The sequence below is a fragment of the Xenopus laevis genome, chromosome 1S (genome assembly GCF_017654675.1).
Source record: "Xenopus laevis strain J_2021 chromosome 1S, Xenopus_laevis_v10.1, whole genome shotgun sequence".
Taxonomy (NCBI): Eukaryota; Metazoa; Chordata; class Amphibia; order Anura; family Pipidae; genus Xenopus; species Xenopus laevis.
In genome coordinates this window covers 170,676,412-170,697,827 of record NC_054372.1, presented here as the reverse complement: position 1 = coordinate 170,697,827, position 21,416 = coordinate 170,676,412, and the positions used below count along the sequence as shown (strand labels likewise).

Sequence of the window (21,416 nt, the reverse complement as noted above, 5' to 3'; positions counted from 1 at the left end):
TTCAGAAAAGGTGGCAACCACAAGTAGTTGGAGCAATCGTAGGCTTTAGATAAAGAGAAATACAACAGGACAGGCATAAGGCTCCTTATGTAAAGTACTTTTTGTTTCTCCACCCCGTCTACTGTGGGAGCCTGCTGTACATTTGAGTTGAAACCATTGGGGGGGTATGTAATAAAAAGACACTAAGTTTGCCCAGGAGCAGTAACCCATAGCAACCAATCAGTAGATAGAACTTACCGGTCACCTGTTTAAAAGCAAACATCTTATTGGTTACTATGGATTACTGCTCCTGGGCAAATTTAGTGTCTTTTTATTACATATGTGTTAAAACAAATGCGGAAAAAGGCACCCTATATAAGTGGCACATAAACACTTGTCTGGATCTTGTGCTACAAACAATGTAAGAATTATTTTCCATCAAAGTGATCTCCCTTATAGCGAACAGCGCCCCCTGCAGGGAATAGACTTTATGGGGAACGGATTATAGATCCGCCGAGATCAGCTGTCACTTACGGGCCTGTTCCTTTCTCCTTTTCCAGCACTGAGTCCCCTCGGTCAGCAGGTTCCGGTACTGAGATCGCTTTCCTTGTCTCAGGCACATTGGGAACGCCCACTCCGTTATCCGTGTCGGGGATGTCATGGTTCGGGCCGGGAGATGATTGAGAGGCCCTGTTTGGCTCAGTAGCATTTCCAACACTGGCGGCTGCGGTGCCGGGACTAGGGCCAGGGCCGCGGCCGCCAGGTTTAAAGTTGGGTTTTAAACTTAATCGCGCTCTGCGGATCATGTTGCGCTAAAACGGAATCCGCTTCCTCATCGCTGTGAAGCTTCTTACAGCAGTTGCTTCTTGGGGCTCACGCTACCAGGCCAGTCACGTGGGTAGAAGAGGTTTCCCCGATGACATCATCCAGCAGCGACGCGTACTGGCGTCATGTGATTGAGCAGAGCCGGGCAAAGTTTGCTCACCGAAAATACGAATGCGAATTTAGGCTCTATCTAAAGGCACGTGCTGTGTGAGCAGTGGCACACGTAGGCCCCATTACACGCGTGTTATAATATATGCCCGTTGGATTATATACCTCCCAGCATTTTGGAGATAGAAAGAGGGACACAAACATTTGACCACGCCCGTTTTTGTGGCCACACCCCCTAATTACCATGTTTATTTTACAAAAGTTGGCAGGTTATGAAACTTTGGTCAAATTTATGTGTTTTTATGTATTATTACAGTTTTTCTAATGAAGGTGAATTGCCCTTTAAGATGTGAGTCTTAGATTCTGGCAAGAGACTCGCTTCTCTTAAACTGTTAAAAATGTATTTAAGTATCTATCCTGGGCTCTCTGCCAAAAGCCAATTAAGTTAGAAACGTATCTTTCTTGCTGTTCAGTGCAGAAGATCAAAGAGAAAGTATAGGCATTTCAGTAACAAACCCAGGACTGCAGGTTGAACTGTCAAAATCGGGACTGTCCCGTGAAAAACAGGACAATTAGGAGTTTAATTCTGTTCCAGTGGCTGCCTGCCAGATCTGTAAGATTAAGGGCACATTAAACTATGCCAAATTGTATAAGATCCTGCAGGTCATACTTTTGTGGCACATTTCCAGAGAAAGCCTGTTCAGCTGCCTGTCCCCTATCTTATTGGTGGAGTCCTAGGTAGTGATGTGTGGATGAATCCCATTGGTCAGGTTCAAGTAACAAAATGGGGTGCTGCTGCAGGCTTAGGTGCCTCTAGTTTTACTGGAGAAAAGCTATAAGACTGTTTCAGAAAAGCAGTAAAGCTGTCAAACCATTTATTTTAATGCACAGTCAAGACTATACTTTTCCCACGCATTCCACCACTAGTGCCGTGAAGTTGACCCCAACCAGTCCACTTAGTTTGGTGCTATTTCACTGTCAAAATTTATGGAAACGCTGCTCCAAATATTGCATGTCACACTAATTTCTCTTCCTCCTGTGCCGATATAGCAACAGCAAAACATTTCCCATGCATTCCCCCACTAGTGCCATAAAGTTGAACCCCACCTGAGTCAGTCCTCTTAGTTTGGTGGAATTTCACTGTTGAAATGTACCGTAATACTGTGCCAAATAATGCAAGTCACACTAATTTCTCCTCCTTATGTGCCAATTTCTGTTACCCATAGCAAGGGCCGCCATAAGGGAGTAGTCCGGGCCTTAAAGGCCTGGCTGTGCTGCACTTTTTGAAGAGCCCCCCTTTACAGCGCCGAAGCTGTGCCACCTTTTCAGAAGTCCCGAAACCACCAAACAGCCGAAGTCCCGAAGCAGCGAAAAGACCCAAAGCCACGAAAATAGCTGAAGATGAAGTCCTGAAGCGACAAAAAGACCCAAAGTCATGAAAATAGACGAAGTTGAAGTCCACTGGGGTCAGAACATATTCCACATGGCATGCACAGGTGGCTGGGGGGTACGCTTGAGGTCAGAAATGGTGCTAGTCTTTTATATCTACTTACTAATAAACCTGCCTGAAAAGCATCCTTAGATGTTGAAGGGGTCTCTTGAAAGTGCATAAGAAGACTGTGCCTGGAATCTGGCCCCGAAAAACCAAGTGGGTAGAGCATAGCAATCTCTGGTCCGGCCAGGACATAAGGAAAAAAGACTGGTGAGGGCAGGAAGGGGTTGGGTATTTTTAAGATTGTTATTAACCCTTCTGTGTCCGACCGGTGCAGGGATAAAACACAAATTGTTATGCTGCCAATGTATGGCCAGGAAAAAACAGGGAGGGAGGGGGGTGATATCACTCCATCCGTAAAGAGTGACTGAAGTATATCAGAGCACAAGTCACATGGTTTTGGGGCACCTGGGAAATGTCTAGCTCCATGCCAATTTTCAAAATGAAATAAAAAAAAAATCAGTTTGCACTTTTAAAAATGGATTTCAGTGCAGAATTCTGTTGGAGCGGCACTACTAACTGATGCGTTTTAAAAAAATATGTTTTCACGGGACATTATCCCTTTACATAAAATGAAGCAGAATGTAATATATCTGAACTTTGTAATGTACATTCATTAAAATAAGTGGCATAGCTACAGAAGAAGTAGATCCAGCGGTCGTAGCGGGGTTCCCGGACCATGGGGTCTGCTTCCTCTATAGCTGAAAATGATTCCCCCCTCCCTAATTGGTCTCCTACCTATGAGTTGAGAGGGACAATATAGGCAGGACATCTGACAAGCGGACAGAAAGTGTAGAGCTGTCAACCTAGAACAGGTGAAGCTTGGGGGAGCCCGGAGTAGTGTTGTGCAAGTGAAGATTTTTCAAGGTCGGAAGTGACATAGACAAAATAAATAGCTCATTGCATATGTGTGCATCGGATTTTTGCCCCCAAATCTCCAGAAATCATGTAAAATCATCAAGAAATCAGGGGAATGTTTAAGACTGTTGTGAGACCGGGGGACAGAACCCAAAATCTGGAAACTACTGGAAAAATGGGGGGGGGGTGGCTGTATTTATATATAGGCCCCCAAGGGCCTAGGGCGGCACGGTTTTGGGGGCGGCCTATTTTTTCGGTTTGTTTTTTAAACCCTCCGCCACAAATTTCCATAGGAAACCCGGTGACGGAGCTGAGGGAGTGAGGGGTAGGGGGGCCAAGGAAGAATGCTGAAGTGACGGCACACGAACGACGCGCTGATGTCACTTCCGCTGAATACGCTGTGTGACGTCAGAGTGCACGACGTGTGACAGTGTGGATGACGCGTGACGTCATACATGTGACATCAGTGTGCCAGCATGTGACATCAGTGCGCACTACGTAGGGGCGTGTTTAGGTCCGATGCGTAGGGTGTCATCGGACCTAAATACAGCCCTGGGGGAGGGTGGGTTTGACAACTCTGGAGGCAGGGAGCGGACAGAGTTCTGGGCAGGTAATGTCGTTTTCCAGCAACCCAAAGCAAACGAACCCTCGAGTACAATGATTTTTTTGTCTCCTATTCAAAGAACTTCGCCAATCACCTCTATCTATGTTCGCCGTGGCGTCAGAACGCAATTACCGATAAGCAACCAACAGAGGGCGCTATGTGCAACTAATTACAATGTAGCTGTTTCCAAACTCGATGGTAAATGACGGAAACCTTAAGTGGTCAATTGGCGAACGCGTTTAGTTGTCTGAAAAGTAGCGTGTCTATGGCAGGTTTGGGGAAAGGTGGGGAAGTGCTTTTCAGACGTGGAGCCGCACAGGTAAGGGGATGACTTTGCTTTTGCACCGGCACAGAGAATCATGTGGTCGAGTAACTGCACGTCATTGTACAAAGCTCTGTGTCTGTAACAGTCTGTAACTCTTGTCTGAAGTGACAGCACATGTGACGCACTGGGAATTCAACACCTGCAGCAGAGTAGGACAAATAAGATGAAGGGGAACTTGCTAATAAATACAGAATTGATGTGTCACAGTATAAAGTCGTTGGTTATTCCATTTGCTGTATTGTTACCTGTCACTTGTATTTGCTTCATAAAAATTACACACTGTCTATAAAGGGATTTTTATGGTGCAGTTTTTATTTCCAAATTACTCTATTTGCACTTCAAATAATTCACTCAACAATATAAAATTTCATTCCTGAACCAACAAGTGTATTTTTTTAGTTGTAATATTGGTGTGTAGGCGCCATCTCAGGTCATTTTGCTGGTCATGTGCTTTCAGAAAGAGCCAGCACTTGGATGGAACTGCTTTCTGACAGGCTGTGGTTTCTCCTACTCAATGTAACTGAATGTGTCGCAGTGGGACCTGGATTTTACTATTGAGTGCTGTGTTCAGCATCTGATTGGTTGCCATGGGTTACTGCCCATGGGCAAATTTGCCCAGTGTTGATAAATGACCCTCAATATGTCTAGCCCCATGCCAGATTTCAAAATTAAATATAAAAAAAAATCTCTTTGCTATTTTGAGAAACCGATTTCAGAACAGAATTCTGCTGGAGCAGCACTATGAACTGGTTTTTTTCCCATGACGGTGTCCCTTTAAGCTTGTAGCAGTGAAAACTATGAGGCACTGTCCTGTAGGAGCCACTGTGCATTGCAGGGAACTAATGAGTATTCACACTTCAGCAGTTTCGGTGCTTATTTTCTCGTAAACTAGCTTATACCTGACCTTTAATGCAACCTGTCAAGTAGTGACATTTTTATGTCCAGGCAGAGAGTGTATACTGCTCAAAGGGTCTCTACTGGGACATAAAAATGTCACTACTTGACAGGAAGCACTATAGGTAGGTACTATAGGTAGGTAGGTTCTCGCCATGTTCTTGTCTGAAAGCCCCAGTGCTGCTGACAATGACAGTCCCTTATCACTTGAAATCAGGAACAAGCACCCGGCACTAGGGATTCCCTGACTTCTAACACTATATGCAGATGTGCTGCCAAACATACTCTTTAAGATAGATGTATATTCAGTCGTGCTTTTAGAGAAATAAAACACTACATTAAGCTGCACACTACTAACATTAACTAAACATTGCACATTTGTTTCAATGGGAAGTAAAGTTATGTTTAATGATGATATTGGCTGCCGATAGTGTCTTACTGGCTACTTGTACACATTTTTCTCCTTAATATTCAGGTGACTTAGTTAAGTTTGGGCAATTTTATTTTGGGCTTGTAGAATATCTTGAACTTCTTCCTCCTTCCAATGTTTGGGTGGATTTTTTGTGTGTAACCTCCATTACTATGATATATATATAGATATAGACATACGCACAATATTTTTTTTTTATTTTCTACAGAGCGATGACTCTGATATCTGGGATGATACGGCTCTAATTGAAGCATATGATAAAGCAGTATCTTCTTTTAAGGTAAGAGTTAGCTTGGTGCTTGCTGAAATACCATTTGGTAATGAAAACATGTGTAATTAGTCTAGTTGTATTACATGTATTACAAAATGCAGTGTGGGAGTGATACTTCTGTTTATACAAATAAAACTAAATGTTTAAAGCAGTCATATTGTGTTAAAAAAGCAGAATGTGTCAGTGCATCATACTCCCTTAAACAAGTGCTGATAAAAGTTGTGTTTTGGGCTGATTTATAGAATATTTCTTCAAATACCCTACTATTCCTGCATTTGTCCACTTTCTGCTGCCTCCATTCTCGGGCTGTGCACGGGAAACTGTACACTGCATTTTACAACTGGAATCAGAAGCTAGGCTGACCTATAGGGGACTGCAGTCTATCGTTGCTTGAGAGACTGTAGGGCTATGATTGGCTGTACTTCTCCTACATGCTTCTGGCAGGTACTGTTAAAGGAATTGTTCAGTATAAATGGGTAAATAGGCTGTGCAAAATGTTTCTAACATAGTTAGTTAGCCAAAAATGTAATGTATAAAGGCTGGAGTGACTGGATGTCTTACATAATAGCCAGAACACTACTTCCTGCTTTTCAGCTCTCTTGGTTTCCACTGATTGGTTATCGGGCAGTAACCAATCAGTGACTTGAGGGGGGGTCACATGGGTCATATCTGTTGCTTTTGAATCTAAGCTGCATGCTGAGGATCAATTGCAAACTCGCTGAAGAGTTATGTCCCCTTAAAGTCGCTGACTAACTCAGAGTTAGAGAGCTGAAAAGCAGTAGTGTTCTGGCTATTATGTTAGATATCCAGTCACTCCAGCCTTTATAAATTACATTTTTGGCTAACTAACTATATTAGAAACATTTTTTTATCTTGCACATACTATCTATTTACCCAGTTTTTATTTTTATATTGAACTATTCCTTTAAGACATGCCCACCCCTCATTTGAACTTCACCTGAACAGATCTATAGGGGAATTCCAATAAAGAGGCCATTTTTGTAGATTATAATAGTTACAAGTCACCTACATTATAGGAACATTATTACTCCTTTTTAAAATGTGCCCCCTGTATCAGAAGACATTAGGTAGTTTGCATTCCTGCCACTCTTGTTTCTTGGTTGAACATACAGCAGTAGTCTGTAATGTTTGCAATGAAGAGACGTTGATGTTCTGCTTTTTTCATTCTTGTATTGCACATGTCAGAGAGCACTAAAGAATGGGGATTGTACAGTTAATGCAGAAACAGAAGAAAATAATCCCAGGACCAAAAGGAAAAATAATAAGAAGAATAGAAGCAGGAATAAGTGTAATGCTGCTCCGCTGAAAAAGGTAATATAACATGTTTTTATATAAACTGAAAAAATATATTAACTGGCATAGTTATTTCTTCCAGCATTTCACAACTGCAATGCCTGCAAACCAATTGGACTCCATTAATATTAATAAGTGTGGTTTTCAGTACAATTCCTTCTCCAGAATTTGATTAACATGTATGCATATGATTGGCATGTTAAAGGCTCAGACCGAATATTTGCTAGGCATGCACTCTAAAAAAGGCATCTTCCACCAGGTGAATAAAAGCGCAGAGATTTAAAGGACCAGTAACATGACTTATTTTTTTTTTTTTTAATTCCTTAGTATAGAACGAAAAAAAAACACAAAGACAAATTAAACTTAATCATTAAGTCTTTATTAAGAAATAACTAACCGAAACTCCGCTTGCGCTCCTCTTCAGAAAAGGCGACAGGGTGGCGATTCATCATGCGGTGCTCGATTTCCCCTCCCTGGATATCTCCTATAAGGAAGGGGATCGGCTTTTCTGAAGAGAAGCGCAAGCGGAGTTTCAGTAAGTTATTTCTTAATTAAGACTTTGCGATTTAAAAGTTTAATTTGTCTTTGTGGTTTTTTTTTCGTTCTATACTAACTAATTAAAAAAAAAAAAATTGATGTTACTGGTCCTTTAAGTATGCAGCAACATACTTATGACATACTGTACATGCATTTTTGCACTTGCTTTCATTCACCTGGTGGAAGATTACTCCACAAATATTCTGTTTGAGCCACTCCCCTCATATCATATATTATTAGGTGCTGTGCTATGTCATTGACAAAGCAGTGTGTTAAAAGGAAGGTTTTCAAACTTCACCTTTCCGCAGGAGGCTCAGAGCATTGGATGGGGGTTCCTATACTGAAAGCTAAATTCCTGTCCTAAATATTCTTGTAAATATAACATTATATCTGATACAACTTTTCTTTAATATGTCTGCCACCTTGTTAGTGGGGGGAGGGGTGCACTAAAAACTACAATTTTAAACTGTCCCCCCTCCATCTCTGTGTGTGAATTTAAGGTGATCATACATAGGTGAAAAAAATATACAGAAATGCATCTAGAAGTCTGTCTGACAGGTTAGAAAATTCCATTGGGCATGTTGATTCAGATAAAATCCAGTACATGGGTGACCAAATTCGGCAAAGTCTGTTCAGTTTCTGACATCACCAGATAAGTGCAACTTGCAGTGTCTGCCCAGGTTTAGACTGAACTCATGAGAGAACACTGCAGTTACGTCAAACTGCCTCTAGAACCTTTTCAGAGAAGTTGCACAAGCATCATTGTAATTGTTCACTTAAACCTCTATTCATATATCCTATAAAGGGCATTAAAAGGACAGTTCAGGGTCACAAAAAAAAACTGGGTAAGCTGGCTGTGCAAAATAAAACATGTTTCTAATATAGTTAGTTATCCAAAAATGTAATGTATAAAGGCTGGAGTGACTGGATGTCGAACAGAACACTACTTCTTGATTTTCAGCTCTCTAACTCTGAGTTAGTCAGTGACTGACTATAAGGTGGGCCACATGGGACATAACTGTTAAGTGAATTGTCAATTGATCCTCAGCATTCAGCTCAGATTCAAAAACAGTTATGCCCCATGTGCCCCCCCCCAAGTCACTGACTGCTGCCTGGTAACCAGTGGAAACCAAGAGAGCTGCAAAGCAGTAAGTAGTGTTCTGGCTAGAGTTCTGTGCAGGTCTATTTTTTGGAACCCCTATCTGCAACCCGCATTCTTACCCGCTTGGACCCGCTACCTGACCAGCAAGTACCTTATCCACAACCTGGACCCACTGACCATCAAGAATCTGGAAGTGCTTTCATTGTAAACCGGAAGTGACATCATCGGAAGTAGACGTGATCAGAAAAAGGAGTAAATATCGCTATTGAGAAGGCCGACCCACAGAACCGCCGACCCGCGTCTATACCCGGAACTTCAATCTGCAGGGTACTGCAGGTTTGTGCAGGTTTTCCGACCCGCTGCAGGACTCTGGCTACAATGTTAGAACATCCAGTCACTCTAGTCTTTAAACATTATCTATTTTGCACAGCCTATCTAATTAACCTTGTTTTTATGTTTATACTGAACAATTCCTTTAAAATATAAAACCAGTTCACATTTAATCTGAAAGTAATACATGCTTGTTTTCCAGTGGAGAGTAGGAGACACATGTAATGCCATTTGGTCTGAAGATGGGAATATCTACCCAGCCACCATCTCTTCCATTGACGCTAAAAGAGGGACTTGTATAGTTGTTTATAGTGAATATGGCAATAATGAGGAACATAGCTTGACTGACCTGCATTTTCCCGATACTTCTGAAGCAGAAAGTGACCAGAGGGATCAAGAGCAGGTAGAAAAAACGTATATAATATAACAATATGTATAAAAGTTATTGTGATTCGTGGTTTAAATTATTGGATTATATTTATTTAATAATTGGTGTTTTTGTATGTGCTTAATTTGTTGTTTCATTTTTTAATGTGTCTCCTTTAAATAAACCATTAGCATGTAATAGAATGTGCTGTTTTTGCAAAATTTATTGGTCTCCATTTATAGGGTTTATTTTTTTTCATTATTTGCTTTTTTTTCCCACCTCTTTCCAGCTTTTAAAGGAAAACTATACCCCCAAAATGAATACATAAGCAACAGATATCTTATATCAAATTAAGTAGCATATTAAAGAATCTTACCAAACTGATATATATTTAAGTAATTATGGGTCTTTTACATCTCTTGCCTTGAGCCACCATTTCTTGATGGTCTCTGTGCTGCTCAGAGATCACCTGACCAGAAATACTACAGCTCTTAATTGTAACAAGAAGAAGTGTGGAAGCAAAAGACAAAACTCTGCCTGTTAATTGGCTCATGTGACCTAACATGTATGGTTTGTTTGTGTTCACCGTGAATCCTACGATCCAGGGGGTGGCCCTTATTTTTTAAAATGGCACATACTACTGAAAAAGTATATTATTATGAAAATAGTTTATTTCATGGAGCAGGGTTTTACATATGAGCTGATTTTTATAGCGACCAACATTGTTCAGGGTTATGGTTTTCCTTTAAATGGACTTCACTGACCGTGGCAGCCAAAAAACAATTGGTCTGTGATGCTGCAATTTTATTGTTAGTGTTAATTATCTTTACATTCAGGCCTTCTTCTATTCATTTCCCAGTCTTACATTCAGAGGATTGTGGGTGCTATAATGGTTTGATTGGATGACATTTTCTGTAAATATGTTCATGGCCATTTTGGCAGTATCTATCTGAGTTCTCTTTTTAAGGTTTAGTAATTGCAACAGAATAAATGTGATATATTTTAAATTTTAAAAAACCACTATTCACTTTTCTGTATTGACTGACGGCAAATAGGTTGCTTTTAGAAAATATTTTTTTTAACCCCAAAAAAAAATATTAAAATTTTCAGGCTGAAAAACAATAATACTAGAATTTTTCATGTGCACTGGTGGGCTCAATGGGAAGAGGCAGTGGGTGATTATGGGCCACTTTATTAGGCTGCTGAAAACAACCCTGTGTGCCATCACCCTTAAAGGGATAGTTCAGTTTTAAATAAACTTTTAGTATGATGTAGAGAGTGATATATTCTGAGACAATTTGCAATTGGTTTTCATTATTTATTATTTGTGTTTTTTGAGTTATTTAGCTTTTTTATTCAGCAGCTCTCCAGTTTGCAGTTTCAGCAATCTGGTTGCTAGTGTCCAAATTACCCTAGCAACCATGTACTGACCTGAACGAGAAACCGGAATATGAATAGGAGAGGCCTACATACAAACATGAGTAATAGAAAGTAGCAATAACAATACATTTGTAGGCTTACAGAGCATTTGTTTTTAAATGGGGTCAGTGACCCCCATTTGAAAGCTGGAAAGAGTCAAGAGAAGAAGGCAAATAATTAATTAAACTATAAAGAAGAAAAAACAAAGGTCAATTGAAAAGTTGCTTAGAATAAGCCATTCTATAACATACTAAAAGTTAACTTAAAGGTGAACCACCCCTTTAATATATTTCCAATATACTTCCTTAGTAGTGATGTGCTGGCCCGGCCCAATACCCGTGGGTTTACCCTTGGGTCGGTCAGGTTCGAGCCGACCTTGCACCACCATTTGCGGGTGGCCGGCCACCTTGCACTTCCGGTTTTATAGCTGCACGCCTGCTCGCCCCGCCAATGATGTCACAGAAGGCGGTGCAGGTCTATAAAAGGAACCTGGAAGTTGGGCGCTGGTGGAGGGAGGGTTTGGGTTGGGTAAAACCTGTCCCACACATCACTATTCCAATGGGAAATCAAAATGAAAGATTCATGGCTAGGGTAGCTAGCATTTTGATATTTACATATGCATTTGCAGAATAATATGAATTGTAAAACAAAAAAAAGAACAGAATACATTGAACATTGAAGTTTAGAGCTGTAAATCTGTACATGAGCAGTACCTCATATAACAACCTGTTTCAGGAGATAAATGGAGATGAGCATTCAACAGATGAAAGTGATAGATCTTCAAGATCACCTCAAAGTAAAGCTGCCCAGAGCCAAGAGGCACCAGAGTCCTCACAGTGGAATGGCCAGTTCCCTCCTGTTCCTCCTCCGTTTATGCCTGGGTTTGGAAGGGTAAGCATAATAATGGACAAAAAAGTGCCAGTTTTTTAGGCATCCTCAAGTGGCTCTATGCACCTATGTCCTACCCCTGGCTGATGCTCCTCTTTATAAAAAAGCAGACTGGACTTGGTGCTCAGAATAAAACTTTCATTGTCCTTTTAGTAAATGTACATTGAAGGGCTTTTTCACCTTCCAAACTTTTTTTTTTTTGTCAGTTGATTTGTTTTCAGATTGTTCACCATAAACAAAGACTTTTTTCAATTGCTTTCCATCTTTTGTATTTTACAGTTTCCCCAAAATTTTAAGTTTAATGTTCATGTCTCTAGTGTCTCAGTCATCCAGGAGCATCTGAACTGTTACAATTTGCTACATTTAGTTGTTACATTTCTCAGCAGTATCTGTGGAATATTAGCAACTATTGTATCAATTCTAACAGCTGCCCATAAAGGGCACCTATCACAGCCAAAATCAAAGACATATTAACAATCTGACCAGTACAACAGAAACACGTTTAATCAAACTACATATTGTTTTTTGAAAAAAAACTGCAGGTTTTAAAAAATCCCTTACTTTGTCAAATGGGTTCTTTCACTGAGGGAGGCCATACTGAGACAATAATATGCAAATTTCAGCAGCATGCGCCGATTGTAACACTGCTTTGAGTATTCTACCCAGAATGCCTTGTTTTAGTAAACTCCTCCACTTGAAGTATCAGGAGATTTCCCTATCTTGTCCCTTGCTGGTGATGTTATTATGCAAATGAAGGGCACACACTGACTTCCAGTAGGTGGCAGCACTACTGAACAGCAGCTAACACAGAGGTTTGGCTGATTTTAAAATAGCTTAGAAGGGTTGATAAGCAACAAGGAATTTCAACTGAGCGAGATTTCAGAGCTGCAGTTGGCTGGGAAGATATAGGTAGGAGGAGCCAGTGAAATCCAAGATGGCTGCCTCCGCTAGAACTGCAGTGGAGATAGGGGAGATCTTGCAGAAGGAATAGTGAGCTGATCATTTACATTATACAAACAATTCTAACTATTTTAAAAAACAGATTTCTTGAACTTTCGCATAGTGTATTTACTTAGGAAATTATTTTATTTACGATTGGTGCCTTTAAAGAAAGGGATTCTGCTCAGCAGGGACAAAGATAACAGATGTATCAACTAAATGTATCAATTTAGAACAGCTAAAGCAACGGTGCCCCCCTTCCCCTCCCAGATCTGCTTTAGGGAGCTAGCACACGGGCAGAAACGGGGAGATTTAGTCGCCTGGCGACTAAACGCCTCTTCTGCGGGGCAACAATCTCCCCGAACTGCCTTCCCCGTTGCTGCCGCCTGCTATATTGTCAAAACAACTCACGAGGAAACTTAGGGTGACTTCGGAAATTGAAGCGCTGCGAGTGCATTGGCACTGGCGTTTTGTCATTATAGCAGACGCAGCCACGGGGAAGGCAGTTCGGGGAGATTGTCGCCCCGCAGAAGAGGCAATTAGTCGCCAGGCGACTAAATCTCCCAGAATCTGCCCGTGTGCTTCAACCCTTAGAAGGTGGAACATAAAACTGTACACTTCAATATTAGAAAAATGGCCACAAATAGAAAGTAATTGGGGGGAAAAAAATCTTTATTTCTGGTGAACAACCTGAAACCATTTGAACTGGAAAAAGTGTTTGAAGGTAAACAACTCCTTTAATAGTAGTATCTTGTTTCAGTAGAATGAAGGATAGCCAAAATATTAAGGGGGTTTTTTATCAAAGGTCGAATTTCAAAGTTATGTTGTACTCCACTCGAATGGGAGGTTGTTTAAGAAAAAACTGAATGTCTAATATTCGATCGAATAGGAACAACCCAAAAATCCGAATCAAATTCGAATCGAGTTTCCTCCAAAAAAAACCTTCAATGTTAGAAAGGCAATTAACATCTTGGTTCAACGGACTCTGCCATTGACTTCTAAATTAACTTGGCAGGATTTAGGTGGCGAAGTATCAAATTAGAACTCGCATTCTAATTCAAAGTTGAGTCAAAGGTCGAAGTTGGTGGCTTTAAATTCTAAATTGTGAGTTTTGACTATAAAAAAAAAAATGAATTTGAATTTAGAATTCGAACCTTAGTAAATCTGCCCCTAATTCTTTAAACAGTTTGTTACCTTATCTGTAGATGATATCATTAGCCAGTTGTGCGATGCTACAAACAGTTTGTGTAGTTTCCCTCCACAGTCTAGTGATATAACAGGAGTTCTCTTACTGCAGTTATGTCTAACTTGAATGGCACATGAGATGAAATAAAGGGGTACACACTCTTCTATTGAAGATCTGTGAAATTTAATTTTGCAATAAACCTTTTTTTATTTTTTTTTATACAGAAAATGTGTAATGTTATTAAAGGGCATGTAAAGTCTAAAATTGAATAAGGCTAGAAATGCTGTATTTTGTATACTAAATATAAACATAACCTTACTGCACCACAAGCCTAATCAAACAAATAATTTATGCTTTCAAAGACAGCTACAGAGGGTCACCATCTTGTAACTTTGTTAAACATCTTTGCAAGACTAAGACTGTGCACATGCTCAGTGTGGTCTGGGCTGCTTAGGGATCGTCATAAACAAAGCTGCTTGAGTTCTGCATGGCTGGGAAGTAAGGCGGGGGCTCCCCCTGCTGTTCATAAGTATGATTGTTTTCCTGCTCAGCAGTTAGGGACCGTCTGACAATTCCTATCCACAGCAGTAAATGAAGGGAGAATTTTACTGCATACAGTCAGGTTTCTTATAAAAACTGTACACATTTTATAATTAAAGTATATTATTTTTTTGCCTTTACATGCCCTTTAAGTGCTTCCATTATCTGCATAAATTAATTTGGCTTTAAAGAGATGGCATCTAACAGTTTTAGCTATTAGGGGTCTGTATTCAAATCAGAGAAAAGCTAAGGGATGCATGCTGTCGCAGAAGAAATGTATGTCTCGGTACAACAAATATCGTATATTTTTGTTTTCAGCATGGTGAGAAGTTGGATCAATCGCATCCCTTTCTCTCTGGCTGGCCCCCACCCTTTCTACCTGGACCACCTGTAAGTCCTTTTATGTTCCAGTTATATATACAGTACAGTAAAAGCTACTGCAATGGTTTTTATTGTAGACTTAGGACACATACTTTGTTCTGCATCTGAGTTGTTTCATTTAAAATTCATTGTGGTAATGTACAGAACCAAAATTAGAAAAAAAAAGTTGTCTGTCCAAATATTTATGGACCTAACTGTATGTACATTTCTTTTATATTACGCAATGCCTGCAACTTTAGTATCATGACTTTATTTTTTTGTGTTTTTAAGATGATTCCTCCACCTCCTCCAATGAGCCCTGATGCTTGTGAAGATGAAGAGGCACTAGGCAGTATGCTGATCGCCTGGTACATGAGCGGATATCACACTGGCTACTATCTGGTAAATGAAAAGCCTTGAAGCCTGTGGCATGCGATTGATCTGCTGTGGAACAGCGATGAGTCTTATCAATTCCATTTACATAACTTAACAACTAGTGACATTCAGGGGCAGATTTATCATAGTGTGAATTTGGAACCTACCACAATAAAACTCACTCACTTTCTATCCATTCCTATGGGATGGGTGAATTGTTTTGGCGTCGTGTGTCAAAATAAAAAAGACGCGCGTCAAAAAAATTGCCGCGCGACAATTTATTTTTTGACACACACAGACTTTAATGGCCGTCGGCAACATTTCGCCAGCGGCGGATTTTTGATGAAATCGGTCAAATTCGCCCATCCCTATTCATTTCTATGGGATTTTTAGAATTATGGTGAACTCCATTGATCAATACGGTGCTAAAAATCCCAAAGAAATGAACAGAACATGAGTTTTTCTGTGGCGAGTTCTAATCTCACATTTTGATAATTCTGCCCCTTAGGGAAGCTAATCTTTTGTAAATCAAGAGTCAGCCAATTATTGTACAGTATATTTAGTGAACCCATTTTTTGTGTTTTCTTGCTTAGGGGCTAAAGCAAGGGCGTATGGAATCTTCCTTTGGAAAACCACCTCACCAGAAGTAACTGCAAACATCCAGCAGTAGGTGAGTTCTTCAAGCTGAGCAAATAACTTTTTCAAATATTTTTCAAGTTCGTGTACGGGTGCTTTCCTTATAGATTTCCTGAAATGTTTTTTGAATGATTCTATTATCTCAGCATGTATTAGACTAGTATATAAAAAGTTATGGTATACATGGTTTAAATCTCTAATTTAACCTGCATTTAAAGGGCAGATTAATCAAGGGTCGAATTTTTTTTTATGGTCAAAACTGTCAAGGGAGCAATTCATATTATTAGACTTTGGAGATTTATCATACTCTGGCCCTTTAAGAACTCAAAGTTGACTATTCGCCACCTAAAAGCTGTCGAATTGCTGTTTGAGTCAATGGGATAAATTTTGAGCGGTTTGCAGCCTTTCTATTTTTTTTTCCAGTGAAAAAAACTTGAATAAAGTTCTTTTAATTCTAATCAAATTCGATTCGAGTTTTCAGGATCGATTCTATTCGTCCGAGTTTTAGAAATTAGATTGGTTGGATTTCGAGTTCATGAGAGTTTATGGGAGTTTTAAAAAAAACTCATTGATTCGACCCTTGATAATTGTGCCTCTTCACCATAGAACAAGTATATGCAGGAATATGGAAGATACTTAGTTGTGAATTTGTTGGGCCGAATGGCAGTAAATGTATTTGTTATTCATTTCTTACAGGTGCGGGTGTTTACTAGAATTTCCACACTGAAAAAACAGCTCCTGGATATATGGAACCATTCTAAAGTAACTGTTACCATCTAGCATTGTGTTATATCCTATATGATTTAGAATGTGTCTCATTAAGCAATATTGTTACTTTAGTGAATAGAAACATCCAGTTTATAAACCTATGTGAAGGTGCCAGAGATTAACACCTGCATCATCATTATTATTATTATTCAATCATTTCCTTGGGAAGAGTACGTAGTTCAGATCCAGTCATTTGTAATTGAACTGCAGGGGTTTTATAAATGTATTGATTTCAGTAAAGATATACAGGCACTTAGAGTGAATTTGTTATAAAATATTGATCACTTAAGTTCATTGCTCCAATCTCTCCTTGTGCCTATTTAGAAGCAGAATTACTGTTTAAGTAGGAATAGTATTCATTAACATAAGGATTAACAATGTGGCAGAACTATACTGTCTTTTTGATTCCAAAGATCCTTACTAAAGTGTTATCAATTACTTTTGTTATTCTAAAAAAATACAGTTCACCTTGGTTTAAATAACCAGTCCAAACTTTTTGCAGCAGGCATTTTGGGTTCTTTTTCTATTATAATAGTGTATTTGAGATTAAAATGAAATTTCCACACAACACAAGTACATTTTCTGTTTATTTTGATATACACAAAAGCCATGAATATCAGTTAAATGATATCCTTCTAAACGGTGAGTTCTGATGTCATCAGTTATAAACCGTGAGTTCTGATGTAATTTCTGTCACATAACTCACTAAAATGTGGGTATTATAATAAATAAAGTACCCCCTGTTGCAAAATATAAGGATATTAGAATTTACCTCGGAGGCCTTCGACCTCGTGCTTTTATATGGTCATGAAACTCCTCGGTAACTTGTAATATCCTTATAATTTACAAGAGGGGCTACTTTATTCTCTCTCTGCGGTTTTTCGTAAGTTAAACAATAAAGTAATTTTAGGTGAACATTGCCTTATGGTGGTTCTTCAGGTTGAAAGCTTCTTTTCTAGCAGAACTGCAATCAATGGTATATCTAGTAACATAGTGAGTTATGTTTCTAACTAAAGCTGGCAATACACAGGCTTATAAAAGCTCACTGGGCATCCGACGAGCTTCCCGACGGATCGCGGCCACATCTATTCGTTGATGTGGTCCCGTGATCTGACCGCTCTTGTTGGCTACATTATGATCCAATTGTTGGGCCCTAGGGACCACAATCGCCCACCTCAATGTGGGTATATCGGGGGAGAGATCCGCTCGTTTGGCGAAATCGCCAAATGATCGGATCTCTACATGTATGGCCACCTTAAGTTCATCCTTTTGACTATATTTTAACCTGCCTAACTGCTAGTTGATCCAGAGGAAGGCAAAGAAACATTTGAAGCCTCTCCAATTTGCCTCAGGGGGAAGAATTCCTTCCTGACTCCAAGGTGGACCAGTCCATGGATCAACTTGTACTATGAGTTATCTTCAAAGTAAGTAGTAGACTTGCTGAGTAATCATTAAAGATGTTTCACTACTCATACGAGCAGCATCTTTAGTTTTACTGACTGGTATGGGAAGTCCTCGCCATATAAACTCTTCCATTAATTCAATCACAATGGTGAAATCTAACTATCCAGAGAGGTGACAAGTGAAACACACCAAGGTTCAAACAATTCACCACTACATCAATTCTAAATAATAAAATGGAAGTACAGTAGATGTGAGAGGGAATAAAAACATTTAAAATACACTTACTTTCCTGATAAAATCACTTCCCTTGACCAAAATAAAACAAATAATACCTCAGAATGTAACCCTCACAAACCACGGTTACAGGCTTCCAAACAGGCTTCAAACCAAGATTTGATAAAGAGGCCCCACATAGCACAGAAACCCCTAATATATCCATCACAGTTATCTGTTTCTTCAAAAAGTATGAATAGATGTCTCCTTTGAATGCATCATTTGAAATCCTGGCAGGGAAGGAGGGACTATACACTGATGTTACAAATTGTAACAACTTCTCCACAGCTTACAGACTTACATAACCCACAATGCATTGCACTGTGATGTTCCTTTCCTTATTGAAATCACGTGTGCCGGGAATTGTGGGGTTTGGAGGATGCAGGCTGAGGACAGCTGGCTGTCGATATAAAGTAACAGTAGTCCGCCAGCTCAGCAAAGTAGTCAGACAGATCAGCAGGGGGCTGGGCTTAGGCAACTGTTCCAAACCCTTAAAATCATGAAAAATCTGCATCTTTTTTTAATTAATGTATATTTCAAAGTTGCTTGAAATGATGTTTACTTTTCAAAATCTTATGTTTGTGTGGCGTTCCCCTTTAACTTATGTAAGTTGTGAGTATCCCAATTCATGTTAAGGAACCGTGACCACCTAGTCCTGCCTCCCACCATGTGCTGCAGATTGCGGCTGAACGCATTAAACTGAACACAGAGAAAAATGCCCATCTGACGAGCTTTTAGAACGGGAATGGCACCCCTTTGTATCAAAGTATAGGACAAACCTAACCTGGCATGCTAATACAAATATGGTTTCAACACAATTAACCCGTGTCATGTCTATTCCAGCCCAAGGTTCCATAGTGGTGATCACTGAGCAGGATCAAGTGGACTTGAAACTGACCAGGTCCTGGTCTCTTAATACGTTAAACCAGGTTGCCACTTGGATTGAATTGAATTATACTTTTGATGTAACTTGCTATATATAATTATATTTATTAACTTTTTATTGTGTAAACTGTATTTATCCGCAATACCCCGAAACATGGATTTAATATTTAGATTATCTAGGGTTAACTAAAAGAATGGAGCCAATAGCCCTGGTTCTAATGGATGATATGTAGAACATGTGTAAGATTGTGATTGGTTTTATTGTGGGGAGGGTCTATGAGAGCTCGTATTTAAGGATCAGAAAAGAACTGATTTGTTAGAGATTGACTAATTGCTAGGTAAACATGAAACGCGTTAGGCGCCATGAGGGGTTTATTTGATGTTTTTTAAGATGTAATAAATTTGTACCTTTTTAAATTTACAAGCATGCTTTGGAGATTTTTTTTTGAAGTTATTGGGCTGTACCTCTGTTTGGTCACTAGAGGACTCCAGCAAGCTATAATTATGTTTACTATGCTCCATACCCAAACTCACTTAATGGGCATGTAAAGTCTAAAATAGAATAAGGCTAGAAATGCTGTATTTTGTATACTAAATATAAACATGAACTTACTGCACCACAAGCCTAATCAAACAAATAATTTATGCTTTCAAAGTTGCCACAGGGGGTCACCATCTTGTAACTTTGTTAAACATCTTTGCAAGACTAAGACTGTGCACATGCTCAGTGTGGTCTGGGCTGCTTAAGGATCGTCATAAACAAAGCTGCTTGAGTTCTGCATGGCTGGGAAGTAAGGCGGGGGCTCCCCCTGCTGTTCATAAGTATGATTGTTTCTCTGCTCAGCAGTTAGGGACCGTCTGACAATTCCTATCCACAGCAGTAAATGAGGGGAGAATTTCACTGCATACAGTCAGGTTTCTTCTAAAAACAGTACACATTTTTTAATTGGAGATAGGTTTCTTTTTTTTCTTTTTCATTATAGAAAGTAAAAATGGGATTTTATTTTTTTGCCTTTACATGCCCTTTAACAGTTTCAAAGCCAAAGGTGTCTGTTCAAGGCAGAAGAGTCCGCCCAGACAGGAATCCAGTCACTCCCCTGGGGTTTGACATATGTGACTGTATGTTGTATAGTGGCTAATTCTAAGTAACTTTAATTGGCCTTAATTTTTTTTAATAGTTTTTGAATGAATTGCCTTCCTCTGACTCTGTCTAGCTTTTATAACTGATCCCATCTTAAAAGCAAATGCTCTGTAAAAAGATTAGTAGGGAGAGATGGAGCCTATAATAACAGTGGGATAATAGTCTCTGGGAAGGGAGTGTGACTGTGGGATAGCAGGTATAGTAGGGAGAGATGGTGTCTATAGTAACAGTGGATAATAGTCTCTGGGAAGGGAGTATGACTGTGGGATAGCAGGTATAGTAGGGAGAGATGGTGTCTATAGTAACAGTGGGATAATAGTCTCTGGGAAGGGACTGTGGGATAGCAGGTATAGTAGGGAGAGATGGTGTCTATAGTAACAGTGGATAATAGTCTCTGGGAAGGGAGTGTGAATGTGGGATAGTAGGGAGAGATGGTGCCTATAGTAACAGTGGGATAATAGTCTCTGGGAAGGGACTGTGACTATGGGATAGCAGGTTTAGTAGTGAGAGATGGAGCCTATAGTAACAGTGGATAATAGTCTCTGGGAAGGGAATGTGGCTGTGGGATAGCAGGTATAGTAGGGAGAGATGGTGCCTATAGTAACAATGGATAATAGTCTCTGGGAAGGGAGTGTGACTGTGGGATAGCAGGTATAGTAGGGAGAGATGGTGTCTATAGTAACAGTGGATAATAGTCTCTGGGAAGGGAGTATGACTGTGGGATAGCAGGTATAGTAGGGAGAGATGGTGTCTATAGTAACAGTGGATAATAGTCTCTGGGAAGGGAGTGTGACTGTGGGATAGCAGGTATAGTAGGGAGAGATGGTGTCTATAATAGCAGTGGGATAATAGTCTCTGGGAAGGGACTGTGGGATAGCAGGTATAGTAGGGAGAGATGGAGCCTATAGTAACAGTGGATAATAGTCTCTGGGAAGGGAGTGTGACTGTGGGATAGCAGATATAGTAGGGAGAGATGGTGCCTATAGTAACAGTGGGATAATAGTCTCTGGGAAGGGAGTGTGACTGTGGGATAGCAGATATAGTAGGGAGAGATGGTGCCTATAGTAACAGTGGGATAATAGTCTCTGGGAAGGGAGTGTGGCTGTGGGATAGCAGGTATAGTAGGGAGAGATGGTGCCTATAGTAACAGTGGATAATAGTCTCTG

The 21,416-nt window shown here is 39.9% G+C and overlaps 2 protein-coding genes across 6 annotated transcripts in view; one reads left to right on the top strand and one right to left on the bottom strand.

Annotated features, from left to right (window-relative positions):
• Positions 1-1,052, bottom strand: part of bdp1.S (B double prime 1, subunit of RNA polymerase III transcription initiation factor IIIB S homeolog) — a 52,528-nt gene extending 51,476 nt beyond the window's left edge. For 3 of the 4 annotated variants that reach the window (XM_018244406.2, XM_018244408.2, XM_018244407.2), the window contains exon 1: positions 514-1,052. In XM_018244406.2, the coding sequence (XP_018099895.1) occupies positions 514-785 (272 nt within the window). In that variant the 5' untranslated portion in view covers positions 786-1,052. The remainder of the gene's footprint in view (positions 1-513) is intronic. The other variant, XM_018244409.2, reaches the window with a different exon arrangement.
• A 2,898-nt stretch (positions 1,053-3,950) lies between these two features.
• Positions 3,951-17,114, top strand: smn1.S (survival of motor neuron 1 S homeolog). Of its 2 annotated transcripts, XM_018244404.2 has the most exons (9): positions 3,951-4,185; positions 5,724-5,795; positions 6,993-7,118; positions 9,272-9,472; positions 11,591-11,746; positions 14,727-14,798; positions 15,060-15,170; positions 15,737-15,813; positions 16,476-17,114. In XM_018244404.2, the coding sequence occupies exons 1-8, from the start codon at positions 4,069-4,071 to the stop codon at positions 15,791-15,793; spliced, it is 912 nt and encodes a 303-aa protein (XP_018099893.1). In that variant the 5' UTR covers positions 3,951-4,068; the 3' UTR covers positions 15,794-15,813; positions 16,476-17,114. The 2 variants fall into 2 exon arrangements, with proteins under 2 accessions (XP_018099893.1, XP_018099894.2); XM_018244405.2 differs by lacking the exon at positions 5,724-5,795 and having other exon boundaries at positions 4,078-4,185.
• The last annotated feature ends 4,302 nt before the right edge of the window (positions 17,115-21,416 follow it).

Excerpts from the sequence above, each read along its gene's own strand:
- smn1.S (XM_018244404.2), top strand. The coding sequence starts at position 4,069 with ATGACGGAAACCTTAAGTGGTCAATTGGCGAACGCGTTTAGTTGTCTG. Across the intron at positions 7,119-9,271 it reads ATGCTGCTCCGCTGAAAAAG|TGGAGAGTAGGAGACACATG; the intron begins GTAATATAACAT and ends CTTGTTTTCCAG. Across the intron at positions 14,799-15,059 it reads CCTTTCTACCTGGACCACCT|ATGATTCCTCCACCTCCTCC; the intron begins GTAAGTCCTTTT and ends TGTGTTTTTAAG.